Genomic DNA, 17,821 nt, shown 5'->3' with positions numbered 1-17,821 from the left:
AAGATGACTAACCAGGCAGAGAGATGGGGAAGAATGTTCTAGGAAGAAGGACCATCAGGTAGACAATGGACTGGAGGTGGGGGAGACTAGAACCTGGGTGATCATCTCTGCCTGTGATAAGAAAGGTAAAATTTCAATTTCGGACATGTCGAGTGTGAGGTAGGTGTTGGGATTCCATAAGGTCAGAGAATTTCATCTGTTTTGTTCGTACTGTGTCTCTATCACCTAGAACCATGCCTGACACATAGTCACTTCTCAAGAAATGTATGTTGACTAAATGTATTGCCTCGTTGTTACCTCCAGCTGCTAATGTGACCATTTGCTCAGTAGTTGTCCTCTCCACCCTAGTGAGGCATGGAAGAGTAGGACAGTGAAATTCACACTCACCATCAGTGCTGCTTGTTAGTAAATTTGGATCTGATGTGCTAGGCAAATGGAACGTCATAGTTTCACAGTCTTTAGATGCTGGTCTTGAACTCATAAGAACTTACCATACTGGATATTATGTGTTATCTTGTAGCACGGCCACCTCCCCTGGACCTGAGAAACCTCTCCACCATCCGGGAACACGCATCGCTAACCAGGACTCACACTGTGCCGTGGTAAGTCTTTGATTGCTCCAAGGGGCATTGTCCAGCACAGACACCCTTGGTCATAGTTAGGCCTCTTTGATTAAAATGTAGTTGAAACCCACTTGATTTAGCTTAAGCCAAAGGAGGGATGGGGTTTATTATCATGAGCTAGAAGTGTTTTATAGATTACAGAGGAAGGAATATAACTGAGTCTCCCAGGATACTGGAATCAGGAGCTAGAGTGCTGCTGGGAACCCAAGGAATCCTCTCTCTCCGTCTCTCACATCTCCTTCTCTCTTCACATTTGCTCATTCTTCTTTCTTTGGAGAACTCTTCTCTGTTGCACAATCCTTATGGCCAAAGATAGCTGTACCATAGATCTTGAGCTTATTTACGTGCTACAATTCCAGTACCAACAGAGATAGGCTCCTTTTCAATCCCAATTCATATTTCTTGGGAGAGGGAATTCATATTGCCCCAGCCTGAGTGGAATCAGCTATGGCCCAGGGGGAAGGGCTGGTAGTACTGACATGGCTTCCAGAAACCCAACTTGGTGAAGGGGGTTCTCAGAGAAAGAGTGATAGTTCATGGGCTTGATAGACAAACTCCAAAATGGATTTGCACTCTCTCATCTCACCTTTTAGAAGTTGCATTTTCAGAGTCATGAGCCTGGCCCAGGAGTTGCTTGGTTTACTCTAAATGCCACAGGACACAATGACTATGTAAAGCTATATTTCCAGCCAAGACTGTGGAGAGACTCAACCTGCACTTCTGACTCAGGAGTGGGATGAAAGTTGATTTACAGTCTTGTTCTCATCCCATCAGAGGAATGGCCATACTTTCTTACTTTTCCTGGTTATCTTGAATGGAAACAAGAGAGCTTCAAAGGAGAGTTTTGGGTTTTTTCCCTAAATGATACGATGCCTTGGTTTGTTTTTAGAAAGCTCATGAGCTGTGTCACATGGAGGGCCTGGAAAAAAAGTAGCCTTTGAGAATGGGAGCCATTTGCTCCAAAGTGGGACAGAAGCCGCTGGGCAGTCTCTACTGCTTCAGGAATTGCTTTGGACAGAAGGAAATTGTATCTGGAAGGGAAGGGCTGAAACCCCACAGGGGCCATGTCAGTTTATGGCTGGCTTTCAGAGCAGCTGTAGGACATTGCTTTGACTTCATCCATATTTTTATTCTTAGCAATCGAACCAGCTTTCTCTCTCCAGAAAGAAATGGTATTAATTCTGCAAGATTTTTTGCCAATTCTGCTTCCAGAGAAGAGGAAGAAAGCTACATCCAAATGGTAATCCTATATTTTTCACACTCTTCTTATTCTTCACCCCAATCTATATTCTTATAAGTTCATTATAAAGGAAACATATCCTTCAGAAAGCCCCGTGCAATCTTAAAACAATCACTTGATTGTTATATCAGGTTACAATGTTTTCTAGCCTGGGAACAAATCGATTTGAAGCTGGTTTTCTTTCGTGCAATATTCAGCTCCTCATACCATTTCAAGGCCACCGTATTTCAAGTGCCCCCAGGGCTGAGGTGTGTGTAACGCCAGCAGTTCTTTTCACCAGGGCTCTGATATCCTGCTTGACCTCAATAGGTCTGTAGTTCCCTGGATGTCCAGAGTCTAAGGTATAAAAACTCACACGTTGGATGTTTCCTTCCACCAGACCACCTGGTGGCCCTGCCTTGACTGCCTCTGAACCTTTCTGAAGGATGAATCACTCAGAGTCCCACTGGGAGGGGGCTACAGTGTTCTGGGCTGTGGATGTGTCTTAGTCTCTGGAGATTCCTGTTTTAGGGTCTTTCTGTACCTGAGTGGATGGAGACCTGACATCTCCATCCTTTGATCAACCATTTACAGTTCCTGCCCTCCATTGTCCCTTCTGTTTTCTTTACCTTGGATTCTGAAGAGGGATAGGGGCTTTTAGCACCTCTGGCAATTATCAGGCACTTTTGCCAGAACTGTGCCCATTCTGAAATTTAAAAACATAGGGAACGCTAGAGAGAATTCTCTAGAAAGAATCTCTGTTTGAACTATGAAATTCTGAAAAGAGACTTTAGGACAATATTCAAGGCACTGTGACTATATATACTTTTGAGAAGACAATTCTGCCCTCCTATACATGAAGATAATAGGCAATTAAACATCTAGAAACAGTAATCTTCAGTGAAGTGGTAATTAAATGCTTCATTTTGCCTTTCTATTTGATAAAAATTGGGCTGTAAGTGCACTTAACTGTATGCAAATTGAAAGTGACTCATATACAAATCTGCTGTGGTCTTCCCAATGTTTTTCACACTTAGTGATAGCCCTTGGGAAACTTCTAGAAAAAAACACTCTTATAAAGGATGCTGACCAGCTGTGCTCTGTCTCCAGAGAACAGAAAAGGGAAGTGAATCTATAACCTAATAGAAGCAAGTGCAGAGTCATTCCAGACACTATCAGTTCATTTTTGATCTTTGAGGTTGTGAGGCAGACCAGTGTTTTATTAACAATACAGTTAAGGATTGATTTCTAGCCTAAGTTGATAATCATTGGTTAATGACTGTCTCTGCATTACTAGGCAATATGACCCAGTAGATTAAGAGCCCTGAATACTGGCCAAAGGAACGTAGCTGTGAGGGATCCACCATATAAGTATGTTTAAAGGCTAGCCTATCTCATTCAATTGTGTGTTTTTTTAACTTCAGTAATACGATATTTTCAAATGACTTTGATTTACATTATTTCACTTGTTCCACATAACAACCCTATATGGTAGACAGAACTAATGTACTTTGATTTCGATTTTGCACATAATCATATGCGTTAATTTTTTGTCTCTTTGAGGACAAGTTCTAATCTGAATGTAAAAATTTAGGCCAGGACAGATGTTAGTTCCGCGACAATCTTCTTCAAGTAAAAAGAGGAAGATTGGCAACAGATATTAGCTCAGGGCCAATCTTCCTCACCAAAAACAAAAAATTTAGGCCAGGGGATGATATACAAGTTTTGTTTTATTAAAGTTACATATCCTTCTTTAGTTACTTTAAATGTTTGTGAAATTATAGAAAATTTAGAAGAATGAACAAAATTTTAATTTACGTGATCTCTTTTCATGGGTTTTTCAAACTCCTTAATTTCAATAGTTTTGTAAGGCTTTTGTAGTAGAATTCTAGACTTCTAAATCTCACAATAAATTTTTTATTATGGTATTATAATACTTTTAGTTTTTAGATTATCTTACAGTGAAATTGACTTTCTCTTGGTGTGCAGTTCTGTTATCAATTCGTGTAACCACCACCACCATCAGGATACAAAACAGCTCCACCACTCCAAGATACTCCTTTGCGCCACCTGTGTATAGCCACATCCTCTCCACAAACCTAACCTCTGGCAACCACTGATGTGTTCTTCATCACTATAGTTTTGTCTTTTCAAGAATGTCATGTGAAGGGAATCATATAGTATGCCATCTTTTGAGACTGGCTTCTTTCACTCAGCATATCTTTGAGATTCATCCAAATTGTTACATGTGTCACTAGTTCTTTCTGTTTTATTGCTGAGTAGTATTCAAGTATATAGGTGTGCCACAGTTTGTTTATCCACTCAGCCATTGAAGGACACTTGTATTGTTTCAAGTTTTTTGGCAAGTATGAATAGAATTGTTATAAACATTCTTCTACAGATTTTGGGGGTTTTTGTTTTTTGATTTTTTTTTACTGTAGTGAAATACACATAACATAAAATTTACCATTTTAAACATTTTTAGATGTACAATTCAGTGGCATTAGGTACATTCACAATGTTGTGCAACCATTACCACTATCCATTTCCAGAACTTTTTCATCATCCCAAACAGAAACTCTGTACCCATTAAACAATAACTCCCTAGTCCCTTTCCCCTGAGTCTACTTTTTGTCTTTGTGAATTTGCTATTCTAGGTACCTCATATAAGTGGAATCATACAATATTTGTTCTTTTGTGTCTGCCTTCTTTCTTTTAGCATACTGTTTTCAAGATTCATCTGTACTGTAGCATGTATCAGAATTTCATTCCTTTTTAAGGCTGACTAATACTCCACTGTATGGATACACCACATTTTGTTTATCCATTCATCTGTTGATGAACACTTGGGTTGTTTCTACATTTTGGCCATTATGAACAATGCTGCTATGAACATTGGTATACAAGTATGTTTGAGTTTTTGCTTTCAATTCTTTTGGATATATACCTAGAAGTAGAATTGCTGGATCATATGGTAATTTATGTTTAACTTTTTTGAGGAACCACCAAACTGTTTTCCACAGCAGTCAAACCATTTTACATTCCCACCAGTAATGCAAATTGTTTCCAATTTCTCTACATCCTCACCAACACTTATTTTCTGTTTTTTTGTTTATTCGTTTGTTTGCTTTTTTATAATAGCTATTCTAATGGGTGTGAAGTGATATCTCATTGTGGTTTTTGTTTAAATTTCCCTAATGATTAGTGATGTTAAGCATCTTTTCGTGTGTTTATTGGCCATTTGTATATCTTCTTTGGAGAAATGTCTAATCAAGTTCTGTACCCATTTTTGCATTGGGTTGTTTGTTTTTTGTTGTTGGGTTGTAGAGGTTATTTTTTAATATACTATAGATATTAACCCCTTATCAAATAATGATTTGTAAATTTTTTCTCCCATTCTATGGGTTATCTTTTCATTCTCTTGATAGTGTCTTTTGATGCACAAAAGTTTTTAATTTTGATGAAGTCAAATTTATCTTCTTTTTTCTTTTATTGCCTGTGCTTTTGATGTCATATGCAGTAAATTGTTACCAAACCCAATGTCATGAAGTTTTCCCTTATGTTTTCTTCTAAGAGTTTTATAGTTTTAGCTCTCATGTTGAGGTCTTTGATCCTTTTTGAGTTAATTTTTGTATATGGTCTAATGTTAGGGTCCAACTTTATCCTTTTGCATGTGGATATCCAGTTTTCCCAGCCTTACTTGTTGAAAAGACTGCCCTTTCTCCACTGAATGGTCTTGGCACCTTTGTTGAAAATCAATTGACCATATATGTGAAGGTTATTTCTAGGCTCTTTATTCTATTCCATTGGTCTGTATGACTGTCTGCATTCCAGTATCATACTGTTTTGATTACTGTAGCTTTATAGTAAGTTTTGAAATCAGAAAGTGTGAATTTTCCAACTTTGGTCTTCTTTTTCCAGATTGATTTTGCTATTCAGGGTTCCTTGAGATTCCATGTCAATTTTAGGATGGGCTTTTCTATTTCTGCAAAAAATGCCTTTGGCATTTTGATAGAGAATGCTTTGGGTAATGTACTCTTAACAGTATTAAATCTTCCAATCCATGAACACAGGATGTCTTTCCATTTATTTATGTCTGCTTTACTTTCTTTCAGCAATGTTGTGTAGTTTTCAGTGTACAAGTCTTTGTCTCCTTGGTTAAATTCATTCCAAAATATTTTATTTTTTGGTGCTATTGTAATATGAAATTGTTTTCTTAATTTCCTTTTCAGATTGTTCATTGTTAGTGTATAGAAATGCAACTGAATTTTGGGTGTTGATTTTGTATCCTGCAACCTTGCTGAATTTGTTTATTTTTTGTTTATTATTATTTTTTGTGGAATCTTTGGAGTTTTCCACATATAAGACCATGTTATCAGTAAGCAGATTATTTTGCTTCTTCTTTTCCAGTTTGGATGCCTTTTATTTCTTTTTTTGCCTAATTGCTTTGGCTAGAACTTCCAATACTTTGTTGACTAGAAATAGCAAAAGTGGGCATCCTTGTCTTGTTCCTGATCTTGAGGGTCTTTTATAGATTTTTGTGGACATACATTTTCATTTCTCTAGGGCAGTGGTTCACAACCAGGGGTGACTTAGCCCCCTAAGGGACATTTGGCAATGTCTGAAGACATTTTTGGTTGTCTGGGGTGGAGGATGTGGTGCCACTGTCATTAAGTAGGAAAAAGTTCAGGGATGCTGCTACACATCCTGCAATGCGTAGGACAACTCCCCACAACAAAGAATTATCTGGCCACAAAAAATAGTGCCACTATTGAAAAACCCTGCTCTAGGGTAAATACCCAGAAGTGAGATTGCTGGGTCATCGACTATGTTTAACTGGGTCATCAATTGTATGTTTAACTTTACAAGATACTGCCAAAACCTTTTCCATAGTGACTGTACCATTTTGCGCTCCCATCAACAATTCATGAGAGTTCCAGTTGCTCCACTGGAGCATGCCTTGTATTACATTTTTTTTGTTTTTTGTTTTTTTTTAAATTAGACATTCTATTAGGTGTGTAATGGTATCTCATTGTGGTTTTAACATATATTGCCCTAATGGAAAATGATGTTCAACATATTTTTGTGTGCTTACTTGGCATCCATATATCCTCTTTGGTGGAGTATCTGTTAAAGCCTTTTGCCCAAGTTTTATATTGAATTTTGAGAGCTCTTTATATAATCTGCATACAAGTCATCCAGTAGATATGTGACTTGCAAATATTTTCTTTGAGTCTGGAGCTTGCCTTTTCATTCTCTTCTGTCTTTTGCAGTGCAGAGATTGTAAATTTGATTAAGCCCAATTTATTGACTTTTTTCATTCATGGACTGTTATCATATCTAAGAACTCTTTGCCTAATCCTAGGTCATTACGATTTTTTCCTGTTTTCCTCTAGAAGTATTATGGTTTTAGGTTTTACATTAAGGTGTATGATCCATTTTGAGTTAATTTTTATATAAGGCATGAGATGGTGTTAGGAGGATTTTTACATATAGATTTCCAAATGTTCTAATACCATTTGTCGAAAAGACAATCCTTTCTTCATTGAATTGCCTTTGCACCTTTGTAAAAAATCACTTGGGCATGTTTTCGTAGTCTTTTTATTCTGTTCCACTGACTTACATGTCTATCATTTTGTCTACATGACACAGTCTTGATTACTGAAGCTTTACAGTAAATCTTAAAATGAGAAGTATATTTTCTCCAACTTCATTCTTATTTTTTTTAATTTTTTTATTCTACTTCCTTTACCTTTCCATATAAATTTTGGAATAAGCTTTTCTTTATCTACAAAAATATCCTGATGAGATTTTGATTGGAATTGTGTTAAATCTATGAATAAATTTGAGGAGAATCAACATCTTTACTATGTTGAATCTTCCAATACATGATCATGGTACGTCTCTCCATTTATTCAGATTTTCTTTATTTCTTCCCTCAGAATTTTGTAATTTTTACATATAGATCTTATGCACGTTTTATTAGATTTCAACCTAAGTGTTTCATTTTTTGGAGCTATTATAAATGACATTTTTGTAATTTCGGCTTCCAATTGTCCATTGGTGGTATATAGAAATATGATTTTTGTGTGTTGGCCTTGCATCCTGAAACGTTGCTAAATTCACTTATTAATTATAGGAGGTTTTTATTTTCTTTAGATATGTTGGGGTTTTCTGTTTACACCATCATCTCAGCTGTCAATACAGTGCTTTAGTTCTTCCTTTTCAATCTGTGTGCTCTTTCATTCTTTTGCCTGCCTTATCACCAGGCTAACACTTCCAGTACAAAATGTTGACTAGATGTGGTAAGATGAATCTCTTTGTCTCCGTCTTAGTGGTAAAGCATTCAATCTTTCACCATTAAGTATGATGTTAGCTGTAGGTATTTTATAGATGCTCTTTATCAGCTTAAGGAGACTCCTTTCTATTCCTAGTTTGCTGAGAGTTTTTTTTTTATCATGAATGGATGTTGAATTTTATCAAACACTTTTCTGCATTCATTGATATGATCATTTAGTTTTCTTCTTTAGACTGTTAATATTGTGGACTACACTGATTTATTTTTGAATATTGAACTAGTTTTATATTCACTAAATAAATCCCATTTAGTCATGGTGTGTTATTCTTTTTATATGTCGCTGGATTTGATTTGCTAACATTTTGTTTTTGTTTTTGTTTTTTTTTATAATTTTATTTATTTATTTATTTTCCCCCCAAAGCCCCAGTAGATAGTTGTATGTCATAGTTGCACATCCTTCTAGTTGCTGTATGTGGGACACGGCCTCAGCATGGCTGGAGAAGCGGTACGTCGGTGCGCACCCGGGATCCGAACCCGGGCCGCCAGCGTCGGAGTGCGAGCACTTAACCGCTAAGCCACAGGGCCGGCCAGATTTGCTAACATTCTGTTGAGAATTTTGTGTCTATGGTCATGATGGATATTGATCCATAGGTTTTTTGCAGTATTTTTGTCTGGTTTTGTTATCAAGGTAATGCTGGGCTCCTCAGGAAGTGTTCTCTCTTCTTCTATTTTCTGGAACAGATTATGTAGAATTAGTGTTTATTGTTTAATTTTTTTTTTTGGTATAATTAACCAGTGAAACCGTTTGGGTAAATTCAATTTCTTTAATAGCTGTAGGACCATTAACATGATCTATGTAATCTTGAGTGAATTTTGGTTATTTTCCAGAAGCTTTATAGTTTTACCTTTCACATTTTGGTCTACAATGTGCCTGGAATTAACTTTTGGTTATGATTTGAGGTAGGAGTCAAGTTTTATTTGCTCTCCCATGTTTCTCTAATCGATCTGGCTCCATTTATTTAAAATTACTATCATTTGCCATAAATAAAGTATCCATATGTGTATGGGTCTTTTTAGGAACTCTCAATTCTGTACCATTTATCTACATGTCTACCTTTGGACAATACCACACTACACTAGTTACTATAGTTTGATAAATCTTGATATCTAGGAAAGCAAGTCCTCCTGCTTTATTTATCTTCCTCATGGTTTCTTTGGATATTTTTGGTCTTTTCTATTCCCATACAAATTTTGGAAACAATTCATCAAATTCTACCAAAAAAGGAAAAAAAGAAATATTGTTCTCCACAGGAAGGGTGGTCAAAATTACTTAATCCAACATTACTAGAAGTGGAACTATATTTGTTCTATTTTTAAAAAATTCGATGGGGCACTTCTGTAGGCAAGGTACCATGAAAACCACACACCTCGCATATAAAATATCTTAAAATGGTAGATAATATATTTTTAAAATACAAAACTCAACTGATAAGAAAGGAAGGAGAATCCTTGGCTCCAAAAATGTTGAGAAATTACAAAACCTGAGAATCAATAAGAATTACAAACAACAGAATCAAATATAGAAGTAAGCCATTATTGGAAATATTAGATTTTGAATATAAAATAATTATGTTTGATATATTTAAAGAAATAAGATGAGGAGTTGAAAGTTGGACTGAGTAACAAGATACTATTTAAAAATGACCAGGTGGATTAGAAAATACCATTTAAAACCTCTAGACATAAAAATAGGGATGAAATTGAAATTCAATGGATGAGTTAAACAAATTAAACCCAGAGAGTCATTCAGTAAACTGGAAGATAGTTGTGAAGAAGTTACTAATGAATCAAGACAAGGAGATAAAAACATAGAGAAAGAAAGTTGAGACATGGAAGATAGTATGAGAAGGCCAAACATTTGTCTAGTCAGAGTTGCAGAAGAAGATAATAGAAAAAATAGGAGTGAAGCAATATGTAAAGGGATAATGGCAGAGTTTCTCACAATTCATGAAAGATACCAATTCTCAGACAGTCCAAAGACTCACAAGCAGTTTAGTGTAGTCAAATGTTAGTGGTAGAATGTAGATGGTGGGTATATGGGTGTTCACAGTATATTTTCTTCAGTTTGGATGATTGTTAGAAGATTTTCATAATAATAAGTTGAAAAACCCCACGAAGGGAAAATAAATAAAGGCAAGAACAGAAATGAACAAAATAAATAACAAAATTCTGGGCCGGCCCCGTGGCTTAGCGGTTAAGTGCGTGCGCTCGGCTGCTGGCGGCCCGGGTTCGGATCCCGGTGCACACCGACGCACCGCTTCTCTGGCCATGCTGAGGCCGTGTCCCACATACAGCAACTAGAAGGATGTGCAGCTATGACATACAACTATCTACTGGGGCTTTGGGGGGAAAAATAAATAAATAAAATCTTAAAAAAAAATAACAAAATTCTTAGAGGATCAACACCAACTTGAATGGCTCTTTTAAACGACTAAAATTGAACATAACCAATCAATAAAAAGCAATGGATACAAATAAACAATATTAAGAATGTAAAGGAGGTAATAATTGCAAATACGTCATAAATTAATGATGTAAGAGAATATTATGAACAACTTCATACCAGTGAATTTGAAAACTTTGGTGAAAATAGGCAAATTCTCAGCAAAATAGTATAAAAAACTGACTCAAGTAGAAATAGAAAAGCTGAATGGTTATGTCATCATTAGAGAAACTGAATCAGTGAGGAAATTTTTACTACAAAGGATCACGAAGCCCAAACAACTTTACAGATACTTTCTACCAAAAAGAAGAGATCATGGCAATCTCATATAAACACCTCCAGGGAATGGAAAAAGAGAAATATTACCCAGCTTATTTTATAAGGCTAAAATAACTTGATACCAAAACCAATAGCGATAACATAAGTAGAAAATTATAGACCAATCTCACTTATTCATGCAGGTTAAAAAATCCTAAAGAAGAATATGTCCAACCAAGTCTTGTACACAAATATTCATAGCAGCATTTTTCATAATAGCCCAAAAGTGAAAACAACCAAAATGTTCATCAACTGATGAATGGGTAAATAAAATTGTGGTATAGCCACACAATGAAATGTTATGCAGCCATACAATGAAATCAAGTACTGATATACGAAACAGCATGGATGAACCTTGAAAACAATACACTGAGTGATAGAAGCCAGTCACAAAAGACAACCCTTTTGGGTTCCTGGACTGAATTCCAATGTGTGTGTGTGGGGGGGCTTCCCACACAACACCAAGCAATTCTCAGACACCAGCAAGGGTGTCTGAGAATTCAACTCAATTCAACTCAATTCTGACACTATCTACATGGAGATAGCATCAGATCCCACAGGTTAAGGGTTCAGTCCTACAAGACTGCCCCCCTCCCGGCTTCAGATGCCAGTCGCAAGCCCAGGCTGTTACCTGTGCTTCTGACCTCCTCAGGTTTGATTAATTTGCTAGAGTGGCTCACAGGACTCAGAGAAACATTTTACTTAATAGATCACAAGTTTATTATAAAAGGATGTAACTCAGGAACAGCCAGATGGAAGAGATGTATAGGGCAAGGTATGGGGAAAGGGACAGAGCTTCCATACCCTCTCTGGATGCGCCACTCTCTCAGTACCTCCATGTGTCCACCAATCTGGAAGCTCTTCGAACCTTGTCCTTTTGGGTTTTTATGGAGGCTTCATTATATAGTCATGATTGATTAAATCATTGTCCATTGGTGATTGATTCAAACTCTAGGCCCTCTCCCCTCACAGAGGTCAGGGGGTGGGACTGAAAGTTCTAACCATCTAATCACATGGTTGTTTCTCCTGGCAAGCAGCCCCCATCCTTGGGTGGGATCCAAAAGTCACCTCATTAATATAACCAGAGACAGCTTTGTCACTCTCAACACTTAGAAATTCCAAGGGATTGGGGAGCTGTGAGCCAGGAACTGTGGATGAAGATCATACATATATGAGAAATATATTTTGGTCATCTGAATGACCAAATATATATTTCTTGAAAATCACAATATGGCAACCACATATTGTATGATTCCATTTCTATGAAGTGCCCAGAATGGCAAATCTGCAGATACAGAAATTAGATTAGTGGTGGTTGCCTAGAGCTTGAGGAGATGGTGGGACTAGGGGATGTGGCTAAGGGGTGCGGGATTTCTTTTTGGGCTGATGAAATGTTCTAAATTGATTGAGGCGATAATTCTGCAGATATGTGAATACACAAAGCACCACCGAATTGTACGCTTCAAATGGGAGAATTGTATGGTATGGAATTATGTCTCAATAAAGCTGTTACAAAAGAAATCCTAGAAGATTTTAGCAAAATAAATCCAGCACTCTATAAAGCTGAAAATATACATGAACAAGTTGGATTTATCCCAGGTATGCAAAGTGGGTTTAACATTTGAGAGTCTGTTCATGGACTTCTCGGTAAAGATGGCAGATTGACCACAGGCTTCTATTTTCCCTCTATCCCAAAACATCCTCTAAAATCACAGTAAAAGGATTTGTTAAAAGCATAAGCCCACCAGGGTGTGAAGAATTGAAGAAGACAATAGCAGTAACATATTGGAAACTGGAAAGCAGATAGATGTATAGTAAATGACTTATCAGACCCGAGAAAGTTAAATCCTAAATACACTGGGGAAAAGGCAAGAAGCAACTTGACTTATACTGCAGAATACCCAAAGGGTTCAGGCACTGCCCATGGCACGTAATTCTGAAAATAGGGTTGAAGGGAAAGGAGAAGAAGGGGTAGTATTCAGAAGTCTGTGTAAGCAGCAGAGAAATCCCAAGATCCCTTCCCCCACTCAGTGGAGGTGGATCACTATGACTTCTCATCTCCTACTCCACAGGAAAGTTGAAGTGTAGTCTCTGGAGAGAGTAAAACAAGGAGTCTCTGCACTGGGGGGATGCTAGACACATTTGACCAAGACTACTATACTAAAAACAAGGTGATTAAGTAAATATGCATAACAGATATGAGAACCATTCCCAAACTGTTTCCCCAGCCCTTCTTTTCCAGAATGTCGACAACCAGACCTTTACAATTGAGTCTGGAGATTGGAAGATAGTTCTATGGGCTATTTGAGCAGCCCAAGAGGCAAGACCTAGGTCCCAACATCAGGGGTTCTCTAAGAAGACCATCCAGCAGGATCACCTTGCAGTGAACCCCACAGTTAACAAGAACCACCCATGTCCTCCAAGCTTTGGATCAGCTTTTTGATCTTTCACTCTTAAATATAAGCAGACAACCGATGATTTCATTAGCTGTTTCAGGAAAGCTGTAGTATGAAGGATAGAGACCAAAACAAACAGATCAGAAGAAACGAAAACTATGCCAAAAGGAGAAACATTTTTAAAAATTCAATTATTACCAATAGTCTCTGAGAGATGAGCTATTATAACCATAAATTAAAAGAATCTATTAAGTCAATCAAGCACGTTAACATATTAATGGAAGAAATGATGTGATTATCTCATTAGATGCAGAAAAAGTATTTGATAGAATGCAACATCTATTCACATATGGAAACTTGCTGTATGAATGGAGGCTGTGTTACTGGGAAAAGGATGGTTGTCCATGTGGGGTAAAACAAAGAAAGAAATTAACTGTCTCCCTATTTCACCACCATATGTTAAAATCAGTGCAGGCTAGATTATTACTCAAATGTGAAGGGCAAAACTTTATAATTTTAGGAGAAAATATGGGGAGACAAATTATGACCTCAGCATACGAAGGATTCCTTAAACAAAATACAAAAGCAAGCCACTTGGAAAAGATTGATATATTACATTAAAAGTGAGAACTACTTTTCATTAAAAAAAATACCATAAAAAGAAAGAAAGAACAATTATAGACTGTGACAGGCTATTTGCAATGCACGTAACCAACAAATGATTACTCTCCAGGATGTATGAGGAAGTACTGAGAAAAATCAGAAAAATGCAAGTACTTCAATATAAAAGTTAGCAAAATAAAACCAAATCTGAACAGGCAGTTCACAGAAGAGAAAAAAAAAAATGACTCTTAAACATATAAAAAGGTGGCCAATTAGTTAAGTAATAATCAAGGGCATGGAAAATCAAACCACACTAAGATGCCATTTTCTCCATATCAGGTCGGAAAAACATTAAAAAGTCTGAAAATACCAAGTATTGGCCAGGAGGGAGAGCACTAAGAGCTTGTATACACTCCTGGTACGTGTGTGGGTTGGTACAACCACAGCCTCTTTAGAAAACAGTTTGGTGATAGTAAAGTTGAGGGTGCACACATCCTATCACCCAGCAATTCTGTTCCCAGGTACACACCCTAGAAATCCTTCCACTGGTGCACGAATGCTCATGGCAGCATTGCTTATAAGAGCCCCCAAACTGGAAGCAACTCAAATGTCCATTGGTGTTGGAAGAGTTAAATGTATCATGCAATAGAATAATGTATTCCAATGAAAATGAATGAAATAGGACTAGTGCATCAACATGGGTGAATGTGAAGTATGTAATATGGAGCAAAAATTGAAGTCACCAAAAATACATACAATATGGTTCTATTGATAAAAGTTCAAAACAGGCAGAACTAAACAATATGTGATTTAAGGATGCTTACACACTCATAAAACCATATTTAAAAAGAAAAGGAGTTTTAAACACAATATTGATCTTTTCAGGATTTAATCTCTAAAGTATCACGGGCCTGTCAGATCCATAAAAGGAATTCTTGGGGGAGATTTTGGCGTACTATTTCCATGGTGAAAAGGGGTATAACTTCATGTGAAGGCCAGATTGGCTCTATTGTATTTCAGATGCCAGCTCTCACTCAGACATGCAGGATGGGATCTGCACAGGTCTCATCAGGCCACTCTGTTAGGATCTGATGGCAGCTGCTCAAGTGGAGACACAACTCTACCTCCTTCCCTTGGGCAGCCCGGCCAGACATCGTGAACCTGAGTCCTGTGATGTTGGTTTCTAGCAGGAGCACAGAGCAGCCAACTCCCTGAGCAGTGGTGCTCTGACGTGGACGAAGAAATTCAGCCTGGATTATTTAGCCCTGGACTTCAATTCAGCATCACCAGCCCCTGTACAGCAGGTAGGAAGAACTTTGTGTCTGACAATTCCCAGGAGATTCTATTTCTGTTTAGATTTTTCTGATGATTCAACCACGCATGTTCTCTTTGGAAAGTCTTAAACATACAAACATGTACAGTGAAGAATATTAAAATCAGCCCTAATCTGCCCCCCAGAAATCTTGGTGTATTTCCTCTGGGGTATGCTCTTTGGGTTTATATATATGAATGTATGCAGTATTCATGCTCTTCAAAACTTGGAACATAAAGTTTATAGGCAAATTTTTCTGGCAGAGATGCTGGTGGGGTAAAGGGCACTCCAGTCAGAGGAAAGGCCTACTTAGGGAAGAAGCAATAGCCTAGTTTGCCTAGACCCTGGGGAGTGGTGACAGGAGCCCTCAGTAAAGGACTTCAGTTGCCAGAGTGGGCCGTTTTGACTCCTTTGGGTAATATTCTCATCTATAAAGTGGGGATCAGAAATAATACCTACATCGAGGCCTATTATGAGGATTAAATGTGTTAATACATGCAAGCGACCATAGCCATTAACTAGTGTAAGCCGTGGAATAAGTAAATGGTAAGCAGTGGACAACAGCTAAATATTTTTGAACAAGGGATTGTCATAATCTAAATCGTGCCTAACAATGTATTGTTTGATGAGAAAAGCAACTTGCCAAACAGGAGATGTAGTATGATTCCATTGTGTGTGTGTGTGTGTGCGTGTGTGAGTGTGTGTGTGTGTGTGTGTGTGTGTGTCTGCAGAAAAAAAGTCTGGAAGACTTCCTTTCCTTTTTGCTGAATGAACTCCCACTTCCCCTTTACCTTTAATTTCATTCCAAAAACCTGAACTGGTACGCCAGAAATGCTGATCAGAAGGATGAGACTGACAAGTACAAAAGGTGCATTAGTCAGTTTTGGTAGGCTATGCAGTCAAGACAAATAACCCTCAAATCTCAGTGGCTTGCAACAGCAAAGGCTTTTTCAGTTGTTGCTCATGGGACAGTCCATTGCAGGCCAGGACCTTGGAGTTCCAAGTCATCTTCAATCCAGGGCCCAGGTGGGAGGAGCATGCTGGTCTCCTGGCAGAGGAAAAAAGAGAGATTGCAGAATCACAGGATGCCGCTTTTCTCTTTAGGATTGGCATGTGTCACTTCCATTCACATTATATCAGTCAAAGCAAGTCAAATGGTTAGAGCAAAGTTGAAGGGAGCTGAGGCAAAGAGACATTTATACACATACACAAAAAGTATAATAGCGCTTCTGCAGGGAACGACCCAGGAGGAAGGGGCAGCCAATATTTAATGACACTGTAATCTACCATAGAAGGGTTGACATTTTACTGAATTTTTTAATTTGATGTAATGAAAACCTTTTTGTTCTTTCCCTTCAGAAACTTCTCCTTTCAGAAGAACAAAGAGTAGACTATGTCCAAGTGGATGAGCAGAAGACGCAAGCTCTCCAGAGCACAAAGCAGGAGTGGACGGATGAGAGACAATCTAAAGTGTGAGAGATGTGGGCTTGGGCTGTGTGTGAGATTGGGAAGCTTGGGGCTTGCTTTGAGTTTTTTGCTAGAATTGCACTGATGGTCAACGCCGGTCAAGATTCAGAGAGAATGTGTAATTTCTGTGGGCTTGGCAAGAATCTTTGGGAGAGAGGATCTATTTGTACACATTGAACAGGGAGAAGAAGGAAGCAGTCTTCTCGCAGAGGAGGCTCTGAGGGAGTCCAGGCCCTGCCACTGCCCCCACCTGTCATAGCAGTTTCCTTCTCTGGCCACACTTGCTCATGCCCAGAGCCTCATGGATGCTTGGAGTTGGCTCCACAGTCACAAGAGGCAGAGACGGAGGATTCCACAGCCATGGACTGAGATGTAGAAAACCCCATTCATTCAGGCAGAGTTGGAACAATAAAAACAAGACTTGGGAGAATATTTTTCCCAGAGTTTGGTTAAAAATCTCTACAGTGAAGCATTCATAGTGCAGATTGGAGTCAGTATTACTACTGACAGGATGACATCTTTTGACTCCAATACCTGAAATTCTGACCTCTCTCTTGTGCTTCCTTTGGAATCATAAATTATCCCAGCAGAGAGGCGCCTGGAGACCATCCTGTCCCTGCCCCTAAAGACACGGTTGAGGAGATCAAACCCAGCAATGGTGACAGAATCTGCACTTCTTACTCCAAAAACTCCAGCAGACTAGTCATTTCTATCCCCAAAGAAAGACAATTCAAGTGACAGAGGCAATGAGTCCTGGGCTCCAGGTTGAGCATATCAGATGACACCAGTGGCTCTAAATGTCGTGGTTAAGCAGCTACCTGTGGCTGAGTGTTCCGTTGCTGTTGGCCTTTTCCCAAAATGCTTTCACATGCATCGTCTCATCTCTTCCCCTAAAAGACTTTGGATGCTCGGCTTGGCAAAGATTGTTGTTCCCACTTTGAAGAAAAGAAAATTGAGAAGCAGAGGAGGGAACACTTTGCTCAAGATCACTCACAGAGCCAAGACACAGAGTCAGGCTTAGAATACAGTTGGCCAGGCTGTCCATTGCAGGCTCATTCCACCACCTCACACTGCCTCTGAGG

At 38.3% G+C, this 17,821-nt stretch overlaps 1 protein-coding gene across 2 annotated transcripts in view; it reads left to right on the top strand.

The window, feature by feature from the left end:
- Positions 1-17,517, top strand: part of GAB3 (GRB2 associated binding protein 3) — an 81,692-nt gene extending 64,175 nt beyond the window's left edge. For both annotated transcript variants that reach the window (XM_014779587.2, XM_004443551.3), the window contains exons 7-10: positions 521-602; positions 1,761-1,863; positions 15,148-15,264; positions 16,632-17,517. In XM_014779587.2, the coding sequence (XP_014635073.1) occupies positions 521-602; positions 1,761-1,863; positions 15,148-15,264; positions 16,632-16,748 (419 nt within the window). In that variant the 3' untranslated portion in view covers positions 16,749-17,517. The remainder of the gene's footprint in view (positions 1-520; positions 603-1,760; positions 1,864-15,147; positions 15,265-16,631) is intronic.
- Positions 17,518-17,821: the final 304 nt, after the last annotated feature.

This window comes from Ceratotherium simum, chromosome X, assembly GCF_057802395.1.
Source record: "Ceratotherium simum simum isolate JZ-2026a chromosome X, ASM5780239v1, whole genome shotgun sequence".
Taxonomy (NCBI): Eukaryota; Metazoa; Chordata; class Mammalia; order Perissodactyla; family Rhinocerotidae; genus Ceratotherium; species Ceratotherium simum.
Note: the sequence above shows the minus strand (reverse complement) of the source record. Positions and strands in the feature narration are given on the sequence as shown.